Source organism: Natrix helvetica (genome assembly GCF_964273705.1).
Source record: "Natrix helvetica genome assembly, chromosome: 7".
Taxonomy (NCBI): domain Eukaryota; kingdom Metazoa; phylum Chordata; class Lepidosauria; order Squamata; family Natricidae; genus Natrix; species Natrix helvetica.
In genome coordinates this window covers 38865448-38885875 of record NC_138558.1, presented here as the reverse complement: position 1 = coordinate 38885875, position 20428 = coordinate 38865448, and the positions used below count along the sequence as shown (strand labels likewise).

Sequence of the window (20428 nt, the reverse complement as noted above, 5' to 3'; positions counted from 1 at the left end):
TCCGCGGCGTTTTCGCTGGTCCGTTAATTTAGTCACTTTGTCAAAAAAATTAACATGTATATTCATTTATGTATAGCGAAGGCTGTAAAGATACATTGAGCCAGCCAGACTCGGTGATATGGCCAAGCTTAGCGAAGTCGCGCTAGATCCAGCAGGTGTAGCTTTTCCCTGCTAATTCCGCCTCGGGATAAAGACGTTTCAGAAGCTCCCTCTCCGTATTCGTCCAGCTTCTTAAAGCGGGCGGCAACCCTTACTCTTAAAAACGGAGGGGATCAAATAAAATCGTCCTTTCCTTTCCAACGGGTCAGGAGGAGGACGCGGGTTCCGACTGCCCTTCCCCAGAACCCGCTCCGCTCTGCTTCGGCGGCCGAGAACGCGTGTTTCTAAGAGGCATCCCAACCAGCAAGCCGACGCCCAAGAACGTTAAAGCGTCGGGCGGAGGAAGAGAAGTGTTAATCACGTGGTCGGCAGCCTTAAAAGCGGGCGAAGACGGCGTTTTCCCGCGTGGGATTCTAGAACTCCCGAGGTTCGGTCCCGCGCTGTGCGCGCTTTCTTTTCAGCTTCGTGTAGTTTCTCTCGAAGGCGGAGTTTCCGTTGGAGCTCGTTGGGTGGGTTGAGGGTTTAGTGGCCGCCTTCGTCTCCTAAGGGTGGCACATTTCCTCCACTGCACCCCCTCCCCGCCCCTTCTTCTCCCAATTGCTTGACTGGCGCACCGAGGGGCGCCTTATTGACGCCGGAATGCCCTGCTGATAAATAACGCTCTTTTTCGTTTCGACTTGGTTTTAGGTGAGAAAAGATGGCAAATGACTGGGCTCAGGTTACTAGGGTGCCTAGTTTTGCTCAAATGTTGAAGAAGAACTTGCCTGCCCAGCCATCCCAACCTTCCGCCCCGTCTTCGTCTCACAGTAGTTTGTTTCGGCAAACGGAGAATGCTAAGCCGATGTTTTTGATCCCAGAAACATCCAGTGTATCAAACTTGGCGTCTAAGGTGACCCCTATTACAGGTATTGGTTTTGAATGATGGCTTTCCCTGTTACGTTGTCTATCAACATTAAGGAATTAGGAGTTTGGTATTAAAGCATTCTATTGACAATGTAGTAAATGCATATAAACTAGGACTAAGATTAAACTATGGATATGTACCTGGTCCAATCTTTGGATGGTAGATTCTCATCCTTAAAGGTAATGCCACAATACAGTTGCTGGTGTATAAGTATAATGAGGCCTGGTTGTTTTGACTTAATAAATTAACTTGGTTACAGTTTAAAGTATTCCTTTTTAAATTATAGTTTAATGTAAATTTTAAACCTTTATTTCACATATTCTCCCAATGTTTAAGCATTATATTCAGGGCCAGATTTAGATGAAAAGAGGCCGTAGGCTATTCCACTTATGGGGCCCTTTCACCTCCCATTTTTAAGTTTGTAAATTACATGAGAGATAATAAAATACATCATTACTGTGATATAGATCACTATATTAAATGAAACATGTTGTAATTGGTACTAACCTTTATAAAAAATGTGGCACGGATAATAAATAAAAATAAAAGGCCCCTCTTGATCTTGAGGCCCTAGGCTGAAGCCTAGTTAGCCTATAGGAAAATCCGGCCCTGATTATATTATACTCAAGGTCCTTGCCCATTGAATTCATACCATGCGTTACTTGTTCATTTTCCACATTTAAATTCAATAACATTTTATAGACTTTAGCAACAATATGTTCATCACTACCACACAATAGAATTTCCTATTCAAATTTGACAACGTTAAACCCATAATTCTGTTTGTCTACTTTAAATCTTTCTTTCAATTGTACATGTGTAAACCAATGGCAGACATGGCCACCTGATTCTAGCTCCTTAGATTTGAAGGTAAATTGAAAGATTATTTTACCACAAGTCTACCAGTTCTTCACCATTTCTTTTAAAAAAGCTTCCTGTGGGGAAACCCAAAGAGTCACCTATATGGAAAACCTTGTTTTAGATTTCAAACTCTCAAAATGGCAAGTCTGACAAAATGGTTGCTGAAATCAACATTTACTTTAACTTTATCAAACCATCGGTAACCGTGTCATCCAAATCTTAATTCATGACCTTCCAAGTCCAGTAGTCTTATTCTCACCCATTCTTTTAGCCAAACCAAACAGCAGGCATCAAAGTACAGTTTGAATTTAAAGTATATCTTGATTGTATATCTTGATTATTTTATTCCCCTAATAACATTTTTGCAAAATTGGATAGTCTTATTCTAAGAAGCATTTGATTGAAAGAGTAATAACTAACAAAAAGAGTTCTTTTTCTAACATTTAATAATGACCATAGCAAAATCAGTATATTGCCATTTTTGAGCTTTGAACAGAACATTAAAAAAAAGTATTTGGAGTAAAATACTAGAATTTTGAAAATAATATTGAAAATAACTGGCTGGGAGTTGAAAGTCCACACATCCTCAAGTAACCATGATTGAGAACACTGGTAATAGTAAGCAAAGCAAGATGTAGTTGCAGTATATAACTACAGTATAGTAGTGGAAAACTGTCCAGTGTATTCTTTTTACTGAGGTCAGTATTCGAATATTCCAGTTTCACTTTCGGATCAAATCTGAACAGTCCATTTGAGTCTAAGGTAACCATTGGACCTGTTCCAAGTGACTCTTTTTCACTTAAAAGTGATTTCATGGGCAAGACTAAATTCTTGCATTGGATGTGATTAACTTTTCTTTTTGAAATCAATTCTCTTGAGGCAAGACATTTTTTACTTGGCAGTGTATATGTTTGATATTTTTTTAAGCTTTTGTCTGTCGATGCTATCTCCACCTCTATGGAGAACCATAAATTTTCTTCATAAGGTGCTACTTTTGATGAAATGCTTAGGAGCCTGGTGGCAACTCTCAGCTGTTGCAATATACCTCCAACCATATGAAAGACAATATATTCTCTGCCACTGGCTGGTTTTAAGTCTGCTCCCAATTTTTTCTTGGTATGGTATTCAGCAATGTCGCATTAAAGCTGTTTCCAATTGTTCAAGACATTTTATTTTATTGGGAAAGGGAGATATTTCCTCCCGATGAATGATATCCTCTCTTCTTAGGATGCAAACGTGTGCTGCCAGATGAAATGAATTAAAACAAAATTTGGATCTCTCAAAAGACAGTTGTTTTCTTACTTTTCTTTCAGTTTTTGTGTACTGGTGATTTGGACAAAATCTCAGGTGTTCCTAAAATATACGTCAGGAGCATTTGCCCTCTCTCTGTTTTTTGATGGACACTAATATCCCAAAATTGCCTTTTCTTTTCCAAAAGGTAACTGAATTTCCTTGTTTTTTTCCTTTGAAAACTGAAGAAGCTACTTGGATGAGAAATGGAAGTTTTCAAAGGAAAAAAAATAAAGTCCAGTCGCGTTGGGGGGGGGGGGGATTGGCACCTTTGGCATAAGCATGACCTGGATGACAGAATTTCCATGGACAAGAAAATTGAATGTTACTTTTCATTAGATATAAAACAGATCAATATAAAGAATCTGGTTTCTTTAGAATGGATTGGAATTGATTTACTACATCCAATAGGAAAATAAATGTCATATTATTTTACAATTTATAGGATACTTTTTTGTACAACAAATGCTGTGGAGATACCCACAACAGAGACCTATGTATGTTTTTGCAAAATAAAATCCAATTGTTAGAAAAAATCTCATTTAATGCCTTAAGGAAAAGCCTTATTATTAAGAATCATTTGAGAATATTTGATCTTGGATGAACCAGAGATAATGATTGCTATGACTTTCTATGAACGAAATACAATAAATAGATTGTTAACCGAATATTTAGAAGTTTAATTCAGCTGTTGGTTTTATCTGTTAAATATGGTTGATTAACAATATTATAGAAATTTGTGTGCTTCACAAGGGGGGGGGATTAGTTATTATTTTTGAAATATATGAGTTATTCAGCTGGGGGATTTTCAATTTATGTTTTGTCTTGTTTATGAACTTTTTTGGGTGTAGCATTGTTTAATTTTTGTATTTTTCTGTTTTTGAAATTTATGTTTTAATGTTTGAATAAAATAAAATTTGAGTTTAAAAATCTGAGTTTGAATGCTGTGTAATTTGGGATATAAAATCATTTGTTGTACACTGCTACACAGTATTGTATTGTATTATTTTTTAAAAAATCTGAAAAGGAACAATAGCTGTACTGCTAGTTTCCTGGCATTAAGCTTATTTTCTTTTCCATGGTTCTCTTCCTAGAATCTTCAAACTTTAATTAGCAAGATATTAATTGTTGAATTGTTTCACAATAACTATATAGTTTGTTACTATTGTACAGTATTCCCATTTAGATCTCTTACCAGAGTATGAGATACACAATACATTTAATATTTTCAATGAAATTTTCATGTTGTTCACTATAAGTTATAAGACCTGTTGTAAGACCTACATTTTCAATCTGTACAGTTGGTAATTTGGCTACACGTATACTAGTATGACAGATTTGGTAGCAATTGCTTCTACATCATATATTACATACTTAATATTCATTAACAGATTACTTTGAATATGATTATCCATCTGATATTAGCTGTTGATACAGCTAGACAAATTTTTGGCACAACTGTGTGAATTGTTCTTAGATGTTGCTCCACTAATACATATTAATGCGTTTGTAGTTCAGAATACCCAAGCATTTCATTATGTTATATATATAATTATATAATATTTCTTATTAGTTATTGATTTTCTCATATAGTATTTATCTTGATAAATTTATACTGGTATTTTTTAAATAACTTAAAAATTCTATCCTTCACTGTACAGTAGTGGTTCTCAACCTTCCCAATGCCATGACCCTTTAATACAGTTCCTCGTGTTGTGGTGACCCCCAACCATAAAATTGGTGTCTCGGTTCCTAAGACCATCGAAAATATGTGTTTTCCGATGGTGTTAGGCGACCCTGTGAAAGGGTTGTTCGATCCCCAAAGGGGTCCTGACCCACAGGTTGAGAACCACTGCTGTACAGGTTCTTTAAAGGGGCAGGTCAAGAATAAAATGAAATAAATGCATGGGGGGAAAGTCTCATTTGTAAATAGACTCTAAAGAAGAATTTTTGGAAGAGAAGAAATATAAATAACAACAATGAAAGATTACTATGTTTCAGATCAAGTAAATGCTGTGATTCACATTTTTTGTGCTTTTTACCAATGCACTTTAGGTCATGACTATCAATATACTAAAACTGTGCCTATAATTCCAATTACTTCACTTCCCCCCAAAAAAATTCCAAAAGAATTTATTGCAAAATACAAGCGAGGAGAGATCAATCCAGTCTCAGCTTTGCATCAGTTTGCACAAATGCAGCGTGTACAGCTTGAATTAAAGGAAACTGTGGCAACAGGTAATTTTTTTAAATTGTAAGTTATCTGCACTGTCCTAATAGCTGGATGTTGTACATCAGAAAAGCCTAGGAAACTGATTTGCCGTAAATAAACTGCATATAGGACTCTGGCTTATAGTTTTTCCTCAGGGGTACAAGAAACTAGATAACTAAAGTTTGTTTGGCACAATGGTGGTGGGTAATTTTTTTCAGCTGGAGGCTGTATATTTATATCAGCATTAAGGAGAGGTTAACTTATGTCATGGAATTTTGCCCTTTTTGGCTCTTTTCCAAAGATTCATACGATCTATAACAGTGGTGTCAAATTCGCAGCTTGCAGGCCTGATGCGTCACACGCTGGCCATGCCCATCCTCATTTTAGCAAAGGGAGGAAAAGTCATGATACGTCATGTGACGACAATGTGACGACGCAAGTTTGACACCCCTGAACTATAAGATCCAAAGACAAACCAGACTGTGTAATTCATATTTATTATATCCAGCCTTTATTTGTACAATTCAAGGTGTTGTATGTTCCTCGATTTTTTCCCCAGAACAACAACCTGAGGTTAGAGTTAATAAACATTGGTCCAAAGTCATTCAGTCATCTCTCATGCATAAGGGAGGACTAGAACCCATAGTCTCCCAGTTTCTAATCCAGTGGCTTAACAAATGGTGAAAGGGGAAAAATGGGGAAAAGATGCCTTATGCTTTTAGGAGGCTTTAAGTACTTACTGCACTTTTTAAATTTCCAACAAAAGAAAATAAAAATGGATCCCAACTACTATAGAGGCATTCCTGAATTAACTAAGCCAAGTTAACATATTTTTTGAATTAAACTATAGGAAATCATTCTGAAAGCAAATGAAAGATCTTGATCCCAAAACTCAGAAATCCTGTTACAGTATATTTGAGAAATATGTAATGTCTAATCTAAATGCTATCTGTTAAATATTCACATTGTTCTACAGGCTTAATTGTGAAGTCAGATCTCTTCAATTGCTGTTCTCAATAGTTTAGTATGGATATTGCATGCCAGACTTAAATAAGATTGTTGTGATGTCTCTTATCACCTAGCTAAAATCTAAAATTCTCTTGTGTAGAAATCTGATATAACACATGTTACTAGGAACTGGTAAATGGATGCCAACTTCACCCATTTATCAGAAAGAGGGTTTATTTGGTGGTATGAAACAACTGTCAACAATCTATTTTGGAATATTTAAACATGTGTCTCAATTATTCTGTTATAATCGACAAGATAATGGCAATGTGATTATGTTTTGGACGAGGACAGAAAATTACAGAAGTGCTAATGTATTTGAGAATCATAACCTTTATCTTTTATTTTTCCTAAATTGAGGTAGACTAGAGTTTGATATTAGTAAAACTATTTAAAGCTGGATGAAAACATCTTAATTTATGAAACTAGAAGTAAATGTTTGCTTTCCTTTTTGCATTTTGAAGGAAATCTCTTGGGAACTTATTTTGCTTTTTGTGCTGTAGTTGATGGCATTCAGTATAAGACTGGATTGGGCCAAAATAAAAAGGAATCAAAATCAAATGCAGCAAAACTTGCTCTTGATGAAATTCTGCAATTGGAAGAGGGAGAACCAAAAGCTTTGGAAAATCCAGGTAAAGCTTAGTAATATCGCCCCAAATGTTTAGTGCAGCGACCCCCAACTAGAGAACTAGTTTCCAAACGCAGGGCAAGGCAAGCGTGGCACAGAGTCTCTTAAGCAGACAGAATTTACCACTCCTGAACTGACCGAATGAACATATTATTTCCTGCAAAAGCCCCATTCACTCCTCTTTTGTTTCCTATGGGAGGGGTCAATCACCATCAAGGTGTGGCTTTACTCTTAAGTCGACCCTGCTTTCTTAGTTCTTCTTGTCTTCTGGCAGCTCTGCACATGCGCACACTGGGAACAGGCTCCAGCTGTTCCTCTGCCTCACTGCTGTCTAGCTCCCTCTCTGCCTCTGACGCAGAGCCCTCATCTGAGTTTTCCTCAGCCTTCAGGAATGACCCATGTTCCTCCCCAACCTCCTCACTGTCCGACTGCTGCAAGCTCTGCTGGCTGCTGGCAGGCTACAACACGTTCCATGGTTAGAGGTTTTTCCAACAACCTGAGCATGTGTGTGTGTGTGTCACATGCTGCCTGCATCTCGCATGTGTGCAGATGGACCTTCACTCATTGGCTTGGCCCGGTTTCAATGCGGTCAAGACGGAATAGTTAATGAGACAGAAAATTTCATACCAGTATATATTTTGGGGGGCGACAAGGATAGAATTTTACCTTAGTGTGGAAGGGTTTTCTCTTTATAGCTGCGATTATGTTTGCAGGTCCTGTCAGAAATTTTGCTGAAACTATACACGCAACCAAACCTCAAATAACAGAATCTGCCTATTTTACAAAGATTCATTATGGTAGGAATGTGCTGTTTTATTCTTTTTAAACACCTAAATTAATCCATATAGTTTATCCATTTTATTGATGAAGTAATGCAGTATCTGTGACAGCATTGAATTTTCAGTCTGTTAAGTGCCTGCTTATCTGTGTTGCAGATAAACACGCCCACCCTAGCTCCATAAAGACAAAAGATGGGCTATATACAATATATATATATATATTGGGGCAGCATATCCAGGGACATATTCGAGCCAGGTGTTGGACATGCCTGATCTAGACCTTGAGGGGCCTTTCCAACCCTCTGATTCAAGGGTAAATGTATTTGGCCTGGCTTGGATTTGAGAGAGACAGCTCTGGTGATTGTGGGCAGAGAATTCTGTATTAGGAGCTAGATGGAGCAATAATATATGCAAGAAGGTCAAAATAGTGATCATATGATTGCAAAATCTTGCACTGTTGTAATTGTGAGCGGGGCACCAGGATTGCAATCATGGAGCTGCTGTTGCTGATATAAGTACAAAGACCAGTGATAATTATTACTATACAGCGTCATTGCAAGTTCAGTCCCCGAATATGGAGTCATTAAGCAAGGACCACCTGTAGTTCAAATCTCTAAGCTTTGATGGAGGGATAAAAATAATTGGCTACATAATGTTAAATTTTCTCTAATTAGTTATTTGTTGCAAATGCAATTTTACTTTGGTATTATCAAGATAAATAGTTGGAATCCTACAGATTTCAAGAAAATGATTTTCCACTCACAAGTTACCCTATTTATGCACTGAAGAATGCAAACTTTAACGTTCTTTCTTTTCTTGAATGATTATATCAGTATAGCTAAGAAAAACCACCTTACCTATCTTGTTTACTTTTTAAAAAATATGTCTTACTAGAGGGGCAGCATCTCGCACATAGAAAAATTTCTCAAGTTGTCAGAGAAACATTCGATAATTTGGTGGATAAGTATCCAGAGTACCAGAGTTGTAGCAGTTCAGTAGCTGCCTTCATAATTGAAAGAGGTAGGCATGCTTCCCGTAAATAATATGGCTTAGGTATTGGTAGTCTTTTTAGTCTGAACGCACACACAAAATTACTCTTTCTTTCCCATAGCTACAAAACCTGAAGTGGTAGCTGTTGGAACAGGTGAATTTAACTATAGCCAATGCAGTCATCCGGATGGAAGAGTGTTGCATGATAGCCATGCAGTTGTTACTGCAAGGCGTTCTCTACTTAGGTACGTCTATAATGATGCTTCCCCACCCCCCACCCTTTGCCCCATTTACATTTACATAATTCTTCTATGGTGTTGAAGTTCATAGAAATTCAACTGCATTTAATATGGATTTTAAAGACTTGTCTTTAATATCTAATTGCCTAAAATGTTAATATTTCTTTAAAGGTATTTTTACAGACAGCTTTTACTTTACTACAGTAAAAATCCTTCTATGATGGACAAATCCATATTTTGTACTGAACCAACATCTAACCTGCTTACATTAAAACCAAATGTAAAAGTATTTCTCTACATGAATCAGTTGCCAAAGGGATCCGCTCAGATAAAGTCCAAATTGTAAGTAGTGTTTTTAAAGGCAAAGCAGACTTCATTAAAATTTCCCTTATAAACAAGTTCTTAATTATATATTCCTGAGGCTTTTTGTTTATTTAATTTATATATTTCATTGTGTTTAGAAGCCCAAAATAGCATAGATAGTGCTGTTTCCTATTTTTGCTCCCCCAAAGCTACTCTGTGAGGTAGGTCCATTGAACTCTTGTAGCTGAGAGTGGATTAGAATCTCTGTCTTTGTAATCCTTGTCCAACATCTCAATTTGTTATACCGTGATAAAATATTCTTGCAGAACAATAAAATACTTTTCAATCTAGCTTTTATTTCAATGTTTCGCATCCTCTTAAAATATTGTTTTTATTTCTCTTATGTGTTTGGGATATGTAAGCGCTGAACTATATCCCTTCTTGTAGACACCTCAATCCAAACTCAGTATCTGCATTTGAAGCTGATGAAGAACTGTGTCTTCATGTGGTTGTTGAAGGCAAGGTTTATCTCACAGCTTTTTGTCCTGCTGAAATTGCCACAATAAGCAGCATGTCTACCAGTGATAAACTGACAAGGTGGGAAGTACTAGGTGTTCAAGGAGCCCTACTGAGTCACTTCATTCAGCCAATTTATGTTAGCACAATAATTCTTGGTAAGTAAATTATTTCTACAGTTCTGCATATCAGCACATAAGTAAAAATCATCTGGTCCGTAGCAGTTCTTAAAAGTAGGTAAATACAACCTCAGATGAACAACAACGCATGACATATTATACCATGTCATTGTTTATTTTATAAAAAGAAGGCCAAAATGGACCGGGCATATGTGGAAAAACTGGTTACACCTTTACTGCTTCCATAGCTATGAAGAGGGTAAGTAGCAGCAAGGTGCTGCTAATCAAGTTCATTAATTGATCATCAGCAAGTGTGATTATCTTTATAAAAATTGAGATTTTAGAAGTTTGTTGATCTCCAGCATAGAAGTGTGTGTTAATACAACCAAAGAGTAAAGTCATCAGCAGTGATTTTAGAGAGGCAATTGTTGCTGCCCATCAATCTGGGAAGAGTTACAAAGCCATTCCCAAACAATTTAAAGTCCATCATTTTACAGAGAGGAAGATTGCTCATAAGTGGACACACATTCAAGATAATTGCAAATCATCCCAGAAGTGGATGTCCCAGCAAATTCAGATCGTGGAATGCTCAGAGAAATTGCAGGAAAAAAATTCAAAAGTTACATCTCAAGACTCCATTAGCATGTTAAACGTTAAAGTTCAGGGATCCCTTAGAAAAGTTGAAAAGTTTTTAATAGAGACGAAGGATAAACGAAAAATCCACCCCTCTACTTTTAAAAAGAGTGAGAAGAAGGGCTCTGGTTCCTTCAGGAAGCAGACCTTTCGGGGCCAGGATAACACCCAGGGGTCTACCTTTTCCTATCGGAGGTCATACAATCAACTTAGTGATAGAGGCTAGGACAGGAGCAGCTTTGGGTCCCGGGGCAGGGATCCTTTTGGAAGCCATTTCGTGGTGGCTCCAACAACCGTCAGTTCGGGCACGGGCAAGTGACCGCCAGAGTGACCCTCCCATTGGGGGCCGCCTGCAACTTTATGCAGACCGATGGGAGGAGATTACTACGGACACGTGGATCTTGAACACCGTCAGGAGGGGGCTGACGCTGGAGTTTCTAACATTCCCTCCACGAATGTTTGTTTGTTGCCCCCTGTACAAAAAACCCCTCAAAACGTCCTTCATGCAAGCAGAAATCAACCATCTTCTGCAAATAAACGCCATAAAGCCAGTCCCACTGGACCAGGAGTTGAAGGGATTTTATTCCATTCTCTTCCTGGTCCCCAAGAGAACCAGCATCTGGCCTACAAACGCTTCAAGATGCAGTCCCTCCAATCCATCCTGGACTGCATAAGATTGATGCTCACGTCCCTCAGTCTGAAAGAAGCTTATCTGCATGTGCCCATCCATGCATCGCACAGAAAGTTCCTGCGGTTTCACTACGACGGGAGGCACTATTAGTACAGGGCTTTGCCCTTCGGCCTCTCATCCGCCCCCAGGACTTTTACCAAGCTTCTTGCAGCAGTGGCGGCTCACCTCCGCGCCCGTCCCATACGCCTGGAATGTTACCTAGATGACATCATTCATTCAACGACTTGGCGCCAGGCTCTAAGAGACTGGCAGATCACCATACGCACCCTACAGAACCACGGGTTTTCGGTGAATTGGAAGAAAAGCCACCTCGACCTGGTGACTCGCATTCAGCACCTTGGCACCATAATAGACTCTGTTTCATGGCAGGTCTTCCTGTCAACAGACTGGCTACGCAATCTCAGGAACAGAATCTGTCAGTGCCGCCGGGTCAGATTCTTGCAGATTGTTCAACTCTCGAAACTTCTCGGCATCATGATACCTTGCCTAAACGTGGTTCCCTGGGCTCGGCTGCATGCCAGGAAACTGCAGTGGTTCTTACTGCCGATGCAGAGATTGAAGGCCAGCAACTCGCCCAGAAAGGTTCGGCTCCCATTGAAGGTGATTCACTCCCTGAGGTGGTGGCAGTCGACAGCAGAAGAGAAGGGTTGTCTATTCAAGGAACACGACGGTCGTGGTCACCTCGGATGCCAGTCTCTATGGCTGGGGGGCACATTGCCAAGGTCAACTGGCATAAGGCAGATGGTCACGGACAGAGGCAGCTCGAAGCATCAATTGGCTGGAGCTGAGAGCAACCAGGCTCGCCCTAAGACGGTTCTCAGCCCAACTGGTGGATCGCCATGTTTTGTTACAGACAACATTGCAACGAAGGCCCATGTAAACCGGCAGGGCGGCACCCACTCCAGGAGGCTCATGGCAGAGGCGGAGACCTTGGGCTGTTGGGTGGAATGACACTAGCATCAATAAGAGCGGATCACATATCCAGCACCAGCAATGTCAGGGCAGACTGGCTGAGCCGACAGACGATCGACAACTCTGAGTGGTGTCTACATCCAACTCTGTTCCGGCAGATAGTACGGCGGTGACCCAAGCGTCCATCATTGACATTTGCAGAGCTGTTATGTGGGCGTCCCCCACAGCTTTCATTAGAAATTATAAAATTGACACCTTTGCCTCAGCCGAAGCCGCCTTTGGAAGACGTGTTTTGCAGCAAGTTGTCTCGACTCCAGGCAATCTGGACACAACTTTGGCCCTCCCTGGGACAAAATAGCTTGGGTATGTCCCATGCTTGGACTCTCCAAGCAGCGCACAGGAGAATGACCTCTGGCTTACCTGAACGGTCATTCTCTGGGCACTGCGGAAGAGTACAAACCCGCCCAGGGTTTATTGCAAGGTCCAAGGTTCGGCATTACGATTGGGATACCTGAAGGAAATCCTACAGTGGACAAGTTCGTCCACTAAAAACGCATAGTCCTTTCTAGATCTCAACATTTGGGGGGGGGGGATTTCCTTCAATACTATCACATCTTTACCTGCCACTTGCAGTTTGTTTTTATAGGTTGCTTGCAATATTTCATTCCTAATTTTCATGGTGACAAAATAATTACAATATCTCTTGGCAGTTGTCTTTGTCTGGCAATCCATGAATTAACGCGGTAAATTTTGTCAATTTGCCAGACGCATTCGGCCTTCGGCTCCCCAGTTAATTGAGCAAGAGCGTCTGCAAAAATCTCTCTTAAATCTTCTTGACTATGTTCTTTCAACCCCCTTATCCTCAGAGCAAATTTCATTGCTCTAAATTGCATCATTGTAAGCTCCGCCTCTGACTTATCAATTTTAATTTATGCCTCCATAAGTTTGTCGTCCAGCTTTGTATTAGCCTCATTAATTTCTTCCACCTTCTCATCGAGATGCTACATAGCCAAATAATCCTTTAAGTGCCTCAACTATATCCTCCCTTATCTCTTGGTTACGTGTTTGTAATAAATCCTTAATTCCAGATATTTCATCAGAGACATCTTTAAATTCACTTGTAATTTTCCCCTCCAAGACAACTGCCTGTTCTTTTAATGCATTTTGTAAGTTATTTTGTAGAGCCTCCAGTGTCAGGGTTTGTGCTTGTGTTTCCACCAGAGGTAATAAAGATTGCAACTTTTGGGATTGCGCTGGTGAACTGCCAGCACTTTTGGAAACATTGAATTTTGCCTGCTTAGAGGCCATTTCAGAATATTCAAATCAAGCTTTTAAACAACCAATTTGTTCAGTCCAAAAAGTCCACCTATTCTTTGAAGTCTTCCAGCAACACTAACAGGCACTTAACAAGTGCTAATCAGCTTTCCGCTTCACTTTCGTTTTCAACACACCCTTTATTATTCCGGCGCCATTTTTTTTTAAAAAAAGTTCCCTTTAAGTTTACAGAAAGAGGTATAATCTACGGAGTTAAGGCTTGTACTTGCAGTTTGTTGACCTCCTGGTTTGCTCTGCCTGCTTCTTGTTCAGATGTAGAATAAACTTTGAAGTTGCAGGTGTGGACGCTGCCTTTTGTTTCTGCAAAGGCAGAAGGGTCCCGTGATGAGGAGATTGTCAGGCTTCCTGGGGAGTTCACATCCTTCACGCCACAGAATTGCTTCTGGGGCCGCTGGGCGCCTCTACCCTATGCCAAACAGCTCACCTCCCTCCCTTTTCCCGAGGGAGGGGTTTCAAACTGCTGAACAGCTGACTTATGCTATCCTCGCAGCTTGTTACTCAAACACGAGCTGGCGTTCCCGAGGGAGCATCCTCCAAGGCCAGTGGCGCCACCGGAAGTCCAGCGGACAAGACTTTGTTTTTAAACTGATCTCAAGGAGTCAAAGGAGGTGTGACCAAAGAAAAATCTACTCAGTCCTAGGGCAGATAGGCTGTGTCAACCCATGCTTGGACCCTGCAGCGTTTAGAGAACAACCGTTCAGGTAAGCCAATGATCATTTTACAGTTTTTGAGTCAAACATGAACTTTTCTATATAATAAAATACTCTAAAGACAAATGAGGCCAATAGCTAAAGCTCTTTGGCATTGGGTCATGTAACAGGACAATGATCTCAAGCGTACCAGCAAACTACAACAGAATGGCTGAAAAAGAAAACCAGGGTGTTCCAATGGCTCGGGCAAAGTCCAGAACTCAACTCAAATTGAAATGTTGTGGTGAGACCTCAAAAGACTTGTGAATAAACAAATTCCCACAAACCTCAATGAATTGAAGCAATGTTGTAAAGTAGAGTGGGCCAAAATTCCTCCACAATGATGTGAGAAAGTCATACAGAAAACAATTACTTCAAGTTATTACGGCTAAAGGTGGTTTCTCCATTTTGCTTTTCTTTTTGTAAAATGATGACTAATATGTCATGTATTGTTAATCTGAGATTGTATTTACCTTTTCACATGACTATTATAAGAGTGAAGTTTGTTACAGAAGAAATACAGGTTTAAATGCTACATTTATTTTCAATTAAAAATACGAACTTTTTTGACTTTCTAAACAAGGTATACAAAATTGCAGTGCTGGAATTCTATGAAATCCTCATTCAGAACTTAAGTATACAAAATTTCAGTATGTATTCATAGGCAGTCCTTGGCCTAACTGATGCTTGTTTTATAATGAATGATTTAGGAGATCTATGTATTTTAACTGATATGTGAATCTGCTATTTAATTGCAAATGCATTTTAAACGACTGAAATAATAAACACAAATTTTATTGCCAATATCAGGTTGTCAGTGTCTTTACAAAAAAATAAATGTCTACTGTAATTTTATAGAAGTTCATCTTGATATTGAGTGATGATGACAATAGAATTAATTTCTCATTTTAATATTTGTGATATGAATTTCAATTTTTTAGGTGACGCAAACTGCTGTAGTACAAGAGGATTAGAAATAGCCATCAAACAGCGCATAGATGATGCACTTAGTAAGAAACTTCCCATGTTCTATCTTGTGAATAGACCTCATATTAATTTGGCAACTGCTGCATACGCTGTGCAGATTGACATGGACCAAAGGTCTCTTAGTGTGAATTGGTCACAAGGGGACTTATCGCTGGAGGTGATAGATGGATTAAATGGAAAAATCATTGAAAGGTTAGTATTGCAATAAAGTCGCTTAAATAAAATATGAAGTAACATACTTGTTCTTTAGAAACATAATAAAAATCTTAATTTTATTAAAATAATTTTAACAGACTTCTTTCAAAATAATTTTGTATTTTATTATGTAATGATAGTTATAATTTTAACCAGTGGTAATTGTTGGAATATGCTCATTGCTATTTTTTTCAAAATTAGTTCACCCTTCAAAAGTGGTATTTCAATGGCAAGTCGTCTTTGCAAAGCTGCAATGTTAAGTCGCTTTAAGTTAGTGGTTAAAGAATCAAAGAGAGAAGATTTACTTAAAGCAACAACTTACCATGAAGCAAAGGTAACATTAGCTAATATAAATGTGCTCTAGTAAAAGTGTCATAATTTCTAATGTAGAATTATAGCTATTGAACTATTGGCTTCAAAGCTGCCATATCTTTCAGAGTATAAGGCGCACCGGAGTATAAGTGCACCTTAGTTTTTGGGGAGGAAAATGGGGGGGGGGGGGATTCTGCCTACCAGATATTCATTTTTATTCCCAGAAAAGCAAGCAAACAATAGTATAATAAAACAACACTTTTAGTCACTTTTTTTCTTTCCCCAGGCAGCTGGGGGAAATCTTAATAAGTTTAATTAGATGCTTGGCCATTCCATTCAGCCAAAAGCACTTAATACCTCTAAAATGTAACAAAGTTGAATCAACAAACCAGCCCTTTTTGGGGGGGGGGGGTGCATCTTATACTTCGAAAAATACGTTAAGTAATAATCATCGTATGATTTAAGTATTAGCAAGAAAGCAGCCATTATTTGAGATCTGTTGCAGAATTGATATTAAATTTGGAAAGTGGATCGGCATGTTTCTTGCCTTAACTTCACAGGATGGCTTTATGATACTGCCTAGTCTATAAGTAGGAATCATATCATCGAAAACAAGCCACTTTTATTTAAGTTAGTAACTGTTTTCAGAATTTCTGCCCATCTTTCTATCCCTTGTTTCCTTTTTACACTTGTAACAAATAGGAAAAATTATTGAGTATTCTTTCATTGTAGCCTGGAGGAATTTAGGATATGTAAAAAGAAGCATCCCATACTATGTGTGCTTTTTTATAGTGGCACCTGTAATTGGATTTATCACAAAATGGAAAATAAAATAAATATATACCTCTTTTGTCATCTAAAGGCAAACTTTGTGATAACTCGTACTTAGCAACTAAAATATAGGCTATCTATTCAAGCAATGATTAAAAACTTGGTGTTGCCTATACCTTCTGCATAGTCTTTTTTCTATTCCTCCAAACTATTACATTAATAAATTGTGGAAAGCAAAAAGTAACGTCAAGCTCAGCTTCATTCTTAGTAACTATAGGAACAGTAGACAACCCTAGGATCTTTTTATATTCTCCGTCCAATGAATCCCAATCCTGTTTACTATTTATGTTTCATGTAGTGCAATCCTCAATTTACAACCACAGTTGAACCGGAAATTTCTGTTGCTGAGCGAGGCAGTTAAGGGAGTTATACCTCATTTTGCAATCTTTTTTGCTACAGTTGTTATAGTGAATCACTGCAGTTGTTACAGCAAATCATGCCGTCGTTAAGCAAATCTGGCTTTCCCCATTGTCTGCTTGTCAAAAAGTAGTTGGGAAGATTACAAATAATGATCATATGACCTCCGGACAATGTAACTTATACATGCCAGTTGCCAAGTGCCAGAATTTTGATCACGTAATCACGGGAATGTTGCAAACTCATAAGTGTGGTAATACGTCACTTTTTTCAATGATGTTGTAATTTCAGTCGCTAAACGAATGGCTGTAAGTTGAGGACTACCTGTAGTAACTTCTGTTGAGATCATTCATTCATGTGTTCATTCATTCATGTGACAGGTGACATGCAGCTCTTTAACTTAAAACAAAATGTAAACAGAGTTTTAAAAAAGTCAAAACCATAAAAATCACAGTGTAAGATCTAAGAAAAAGTTCCAGCCATCTATTACATCAGTTAAAAATCAGAAATAAAATGCATTTCTTGAAAAGGGTTATTGTTAAAATTTCTTTCTAATTTGTTGTCAATTCCCCAGTATTTCTTTTTATTATCTAGATTATGGCAGAATCTTACCAAGGGACAAAATACTTGCTGAAATCCTACTTGGAGCAACATGGTTATGGGTCTTGGATTGTGAAGTCTCCACACATTGAAAATTTCAGCATGTAAAGGTTAATATACCAGCTCTATGACTTAAAAAATAAGTTTTTGCTCTTGAGAAGAATTTTTTAATTGGTTAATGATTGTGGATCAGTGTTGACCAGTAATATGAGCTGATAGATAAAAAATGTGCATAAACATAAGCAAAATAAATATACAATTTAGTTAATATATGAAGGTCTTTTTATTTCTTTGTCAGTGTAAAAATAATAAGTTGAATTACTTTGTGCTATGTACTTGCTGCAAATTGCTATCTCAAGGACTTTGAATTTGAGGAGTACCTTTGGGAAAATATAGTGTGGTTGACAATAGTTTTGATCTGTACCATGTTATACAATAGCAGAACCAGCTTTCTGTTATTGGCTTGCTTTCTGAAAAGTTATGTGCAATTCTGGCATAAAAAGCCACAGTTCACCTTGTTAATCATATTGAAACTTTGTGGGTTTAAATCCCTTTTCAGTTGTGGGACTTAAATTTATCTGCAGGAAACTACACAAATTATGCTTGCATTACAAGAGTAAACACCTACAAATACATTTTGAACAAAGTGTGTGGTCTGTTTGCTGTATATTATGGAATTAATTCTGTAACTTGCAGAACTTTCAAACAATATTTGGCTTACTAATAGAAACAACTTAGAAAATGTATTGGGTATCTCAAAATATTTAATTTGTAATTTGACTCCTTTTGTTATTCTTAAGACTTAATGTGGATACTGCTTTGTGTAGTAATACTACACTTTATTTCAAGGAAAATAAGCATGATGCTACTAATTTTCAAGAGTATAGTTCATTAATATACTGAAACACTTCTTTGAAACTCCAAGCCCATAAAGTATTTTTTTGCTGGAAAATGGCAACAAGCCAGAAAATGCAAAGCTACAAGCAAAAGAGAATGTTCCTTAGAAGTTAAACAATGTTGCGGGTGGGACAACCCTTAGAGTTAAATATTTTCATTGAAGTAAAAGTGTTGTAGAACGGCTCTATGGAATAGTTTAAAAGAATTTGAAGGAGTAAATATAACCTTATAAGATTATAATATATCCCAGCGATGGAGAACCTTTTTTGGCTCACGTGCCATAAGTGGGGGGAGCGCAGGGGGGGTCATGTGGGGGTGTGCCGCACCCATAATGAAATGCGTGACCCCCAGTGTGCATGCGTGCACTACAGGTGCTCCCCCCATTTTTACATGCTTTTTTCGCCCTCCCCAGGCTCCAGAGGCTTTATAGGAGGACGGGGAGGGCGAAAACAGCCTCTCCCCCCCCCCCGGATGCTCTCCGGAGGCGTCAGGGAAGCCTCCGGACGGTCCCTGAAGCCTTCGGAGCGCTCAAAATGACCCTCCGAGCAAACCGGAAGTCACTTCCTGTTTGCTTGGAGGATCGTTCTAAGCGTTCCAAAGGCTTCAGGGAAGCCTCCGGATAGTCCCTGAAGCCTTTGGAGCGCTCAAAACGATCCTCTGAGCAAACGAAGTGACTTCCGGTTTGCTCGGAGGGTCGTTTTGAGCACTCCGAAGGCATCAGGGAAGCTCATGAAGCCTCCGGGGGGGCGGGGGGGGCTCTTTTCGCCCTCCCCAGGCTCCTATAAAGCCTCTGGAGCCTGGGGAGGGTGAAAAATGGCTTTAAAAAAGGGTGAACTCAGCTGGCCAGCGTGCACATGCGCGCTGGCCAGCTGACAGGGCAGCGCCTTGCGTCCCCTGACAAATGGCTCCGTGTGCCACCTGTGGCATGCGTGCCATAGGTTCGCCGTCACTTATATATCCTTTACTGGATAATTCACTTTATGGATTCGTCTTTAGTTCAAGAAGAAATCTTCATGATGGTTACAGAAAATGATTGTTTATGCAATTGTACTTAAATGTAAAGTATTTATGCACCTTGTAGAGACCATACCCCTCATAATTTATTTCCTTTTATTTATGAAGCAACCAAACCACTGAAAGTCAAAGGGTTTTTTTTCATTTTTTGGTGATTAGACTTACTATGTTTAAATTTAGCATAAGAATTTGTATACAAGTATTTTTACTTTATTTCATTGTGTGTATTGGAATAAATATATAATAAAATTAGCAATATTCAATGCTTATTTCTTTGCTGACTTAGTATATTCCAGTAAAACTGATCTCTGCTATAAATCAAGAGTTATCTAAATTTTCCTTTTATAAGAAAATTAGTCATTTTCCCTTCCCTAGAGCATTTTTTTCCGAGTAGTATTACAACAGATCTTTGGAGAGATTATGATCCCAATCATAAAATTAAGCATTCAACAAGTAATAAGCAAGTATTCTATATCTGTATCTTGCTGAAAAATTATACAAGATTTGCTGGGAATTGTGAAGAAGTGAATGACATTGTCCTTTATTCAAATCTCATGTCTATAGACCTATGCATAGAAAAGCGCTTGTTCCTAATGGCAAGTATTTATTTGTATGACCCTGTATAGCAGCGACCTCCAACTTCTCCAGCATTGTGGACTGATGGGGAGAGAGATGATGGTTCCATGTGAGCAGCTCTATTTGCAAAAGCGGCAGGCATGTGCAACTGCCACTCACACAAATGGAGCTGTGTGCATTCATCTGTCCACTGCGCATGCAAGTGAAACCAGCTTGCATACGTGCCACTCCCTCAGCCTGGTTCTCCCTCAGAATGGTCCATGCCCCAGGGCTTGGAAGCCCCTGCTGTATATGATTGAATTTTGCAAGCAGTATATAAAGCAGTATATAAACAATCTGCAATTTATCAAAATGCAATCTACAAAAGTAGAAAGAAACAATAATAATTGCCATAAAATTATTTCATGAATTTATGATGATAAACTTAAACTATTGAAATCAAAGCATGGGG

The 20428-nt window shown here is 38.7% G+C and overlaps 1 protein-coding gene across 3 annotated transcripts; it reads left to right on the top strand.

The window, feature by feature from the left end:
* Positions 1-281: 281 nt before the first annotated feature.
* Positions 282-18685, top strand: ADAD1 (adenosine deaminase domain containing 1). 3 transcript variants are annotated; one of them, XM_081960169.1, is made up of 12 exons: positions 282-608; positions 787-1004; positions 5210-5392; positions 6878-7006; positions 7716-7799; positions 8676-8801; positions 8893-9016; positions 9182-9352; positions 9761-9987; positions 15150-15387; positions 15592-15724; positions 17485-18685. In XM_081960169.1, exons 2-12 carry the CDS (start codon positions 797-799, stop codon positions 17596-17598), a joined length of 1737 nt encoding a protein of 578 aa, XP_081816295.1. In that variant the 5' UTR covers positions 282-608; positions 787-796; the 3' UTR covers positions 17599-18685. The 3 variants fall into 3 exon arrangements, with proteins under 3 accessions (XP_081816295.1, XP_081816294.1, XP_081816293.1); XM_081960168.1 differs by having other exon boundaries at positions 283-526; positions 6839-7006; XM_081960167.1 differs by having other exon boundaries at positions 283-608; positions 6839-7006.
* Positions 18686-20428: the final 1743 nt, after the last annotated feature.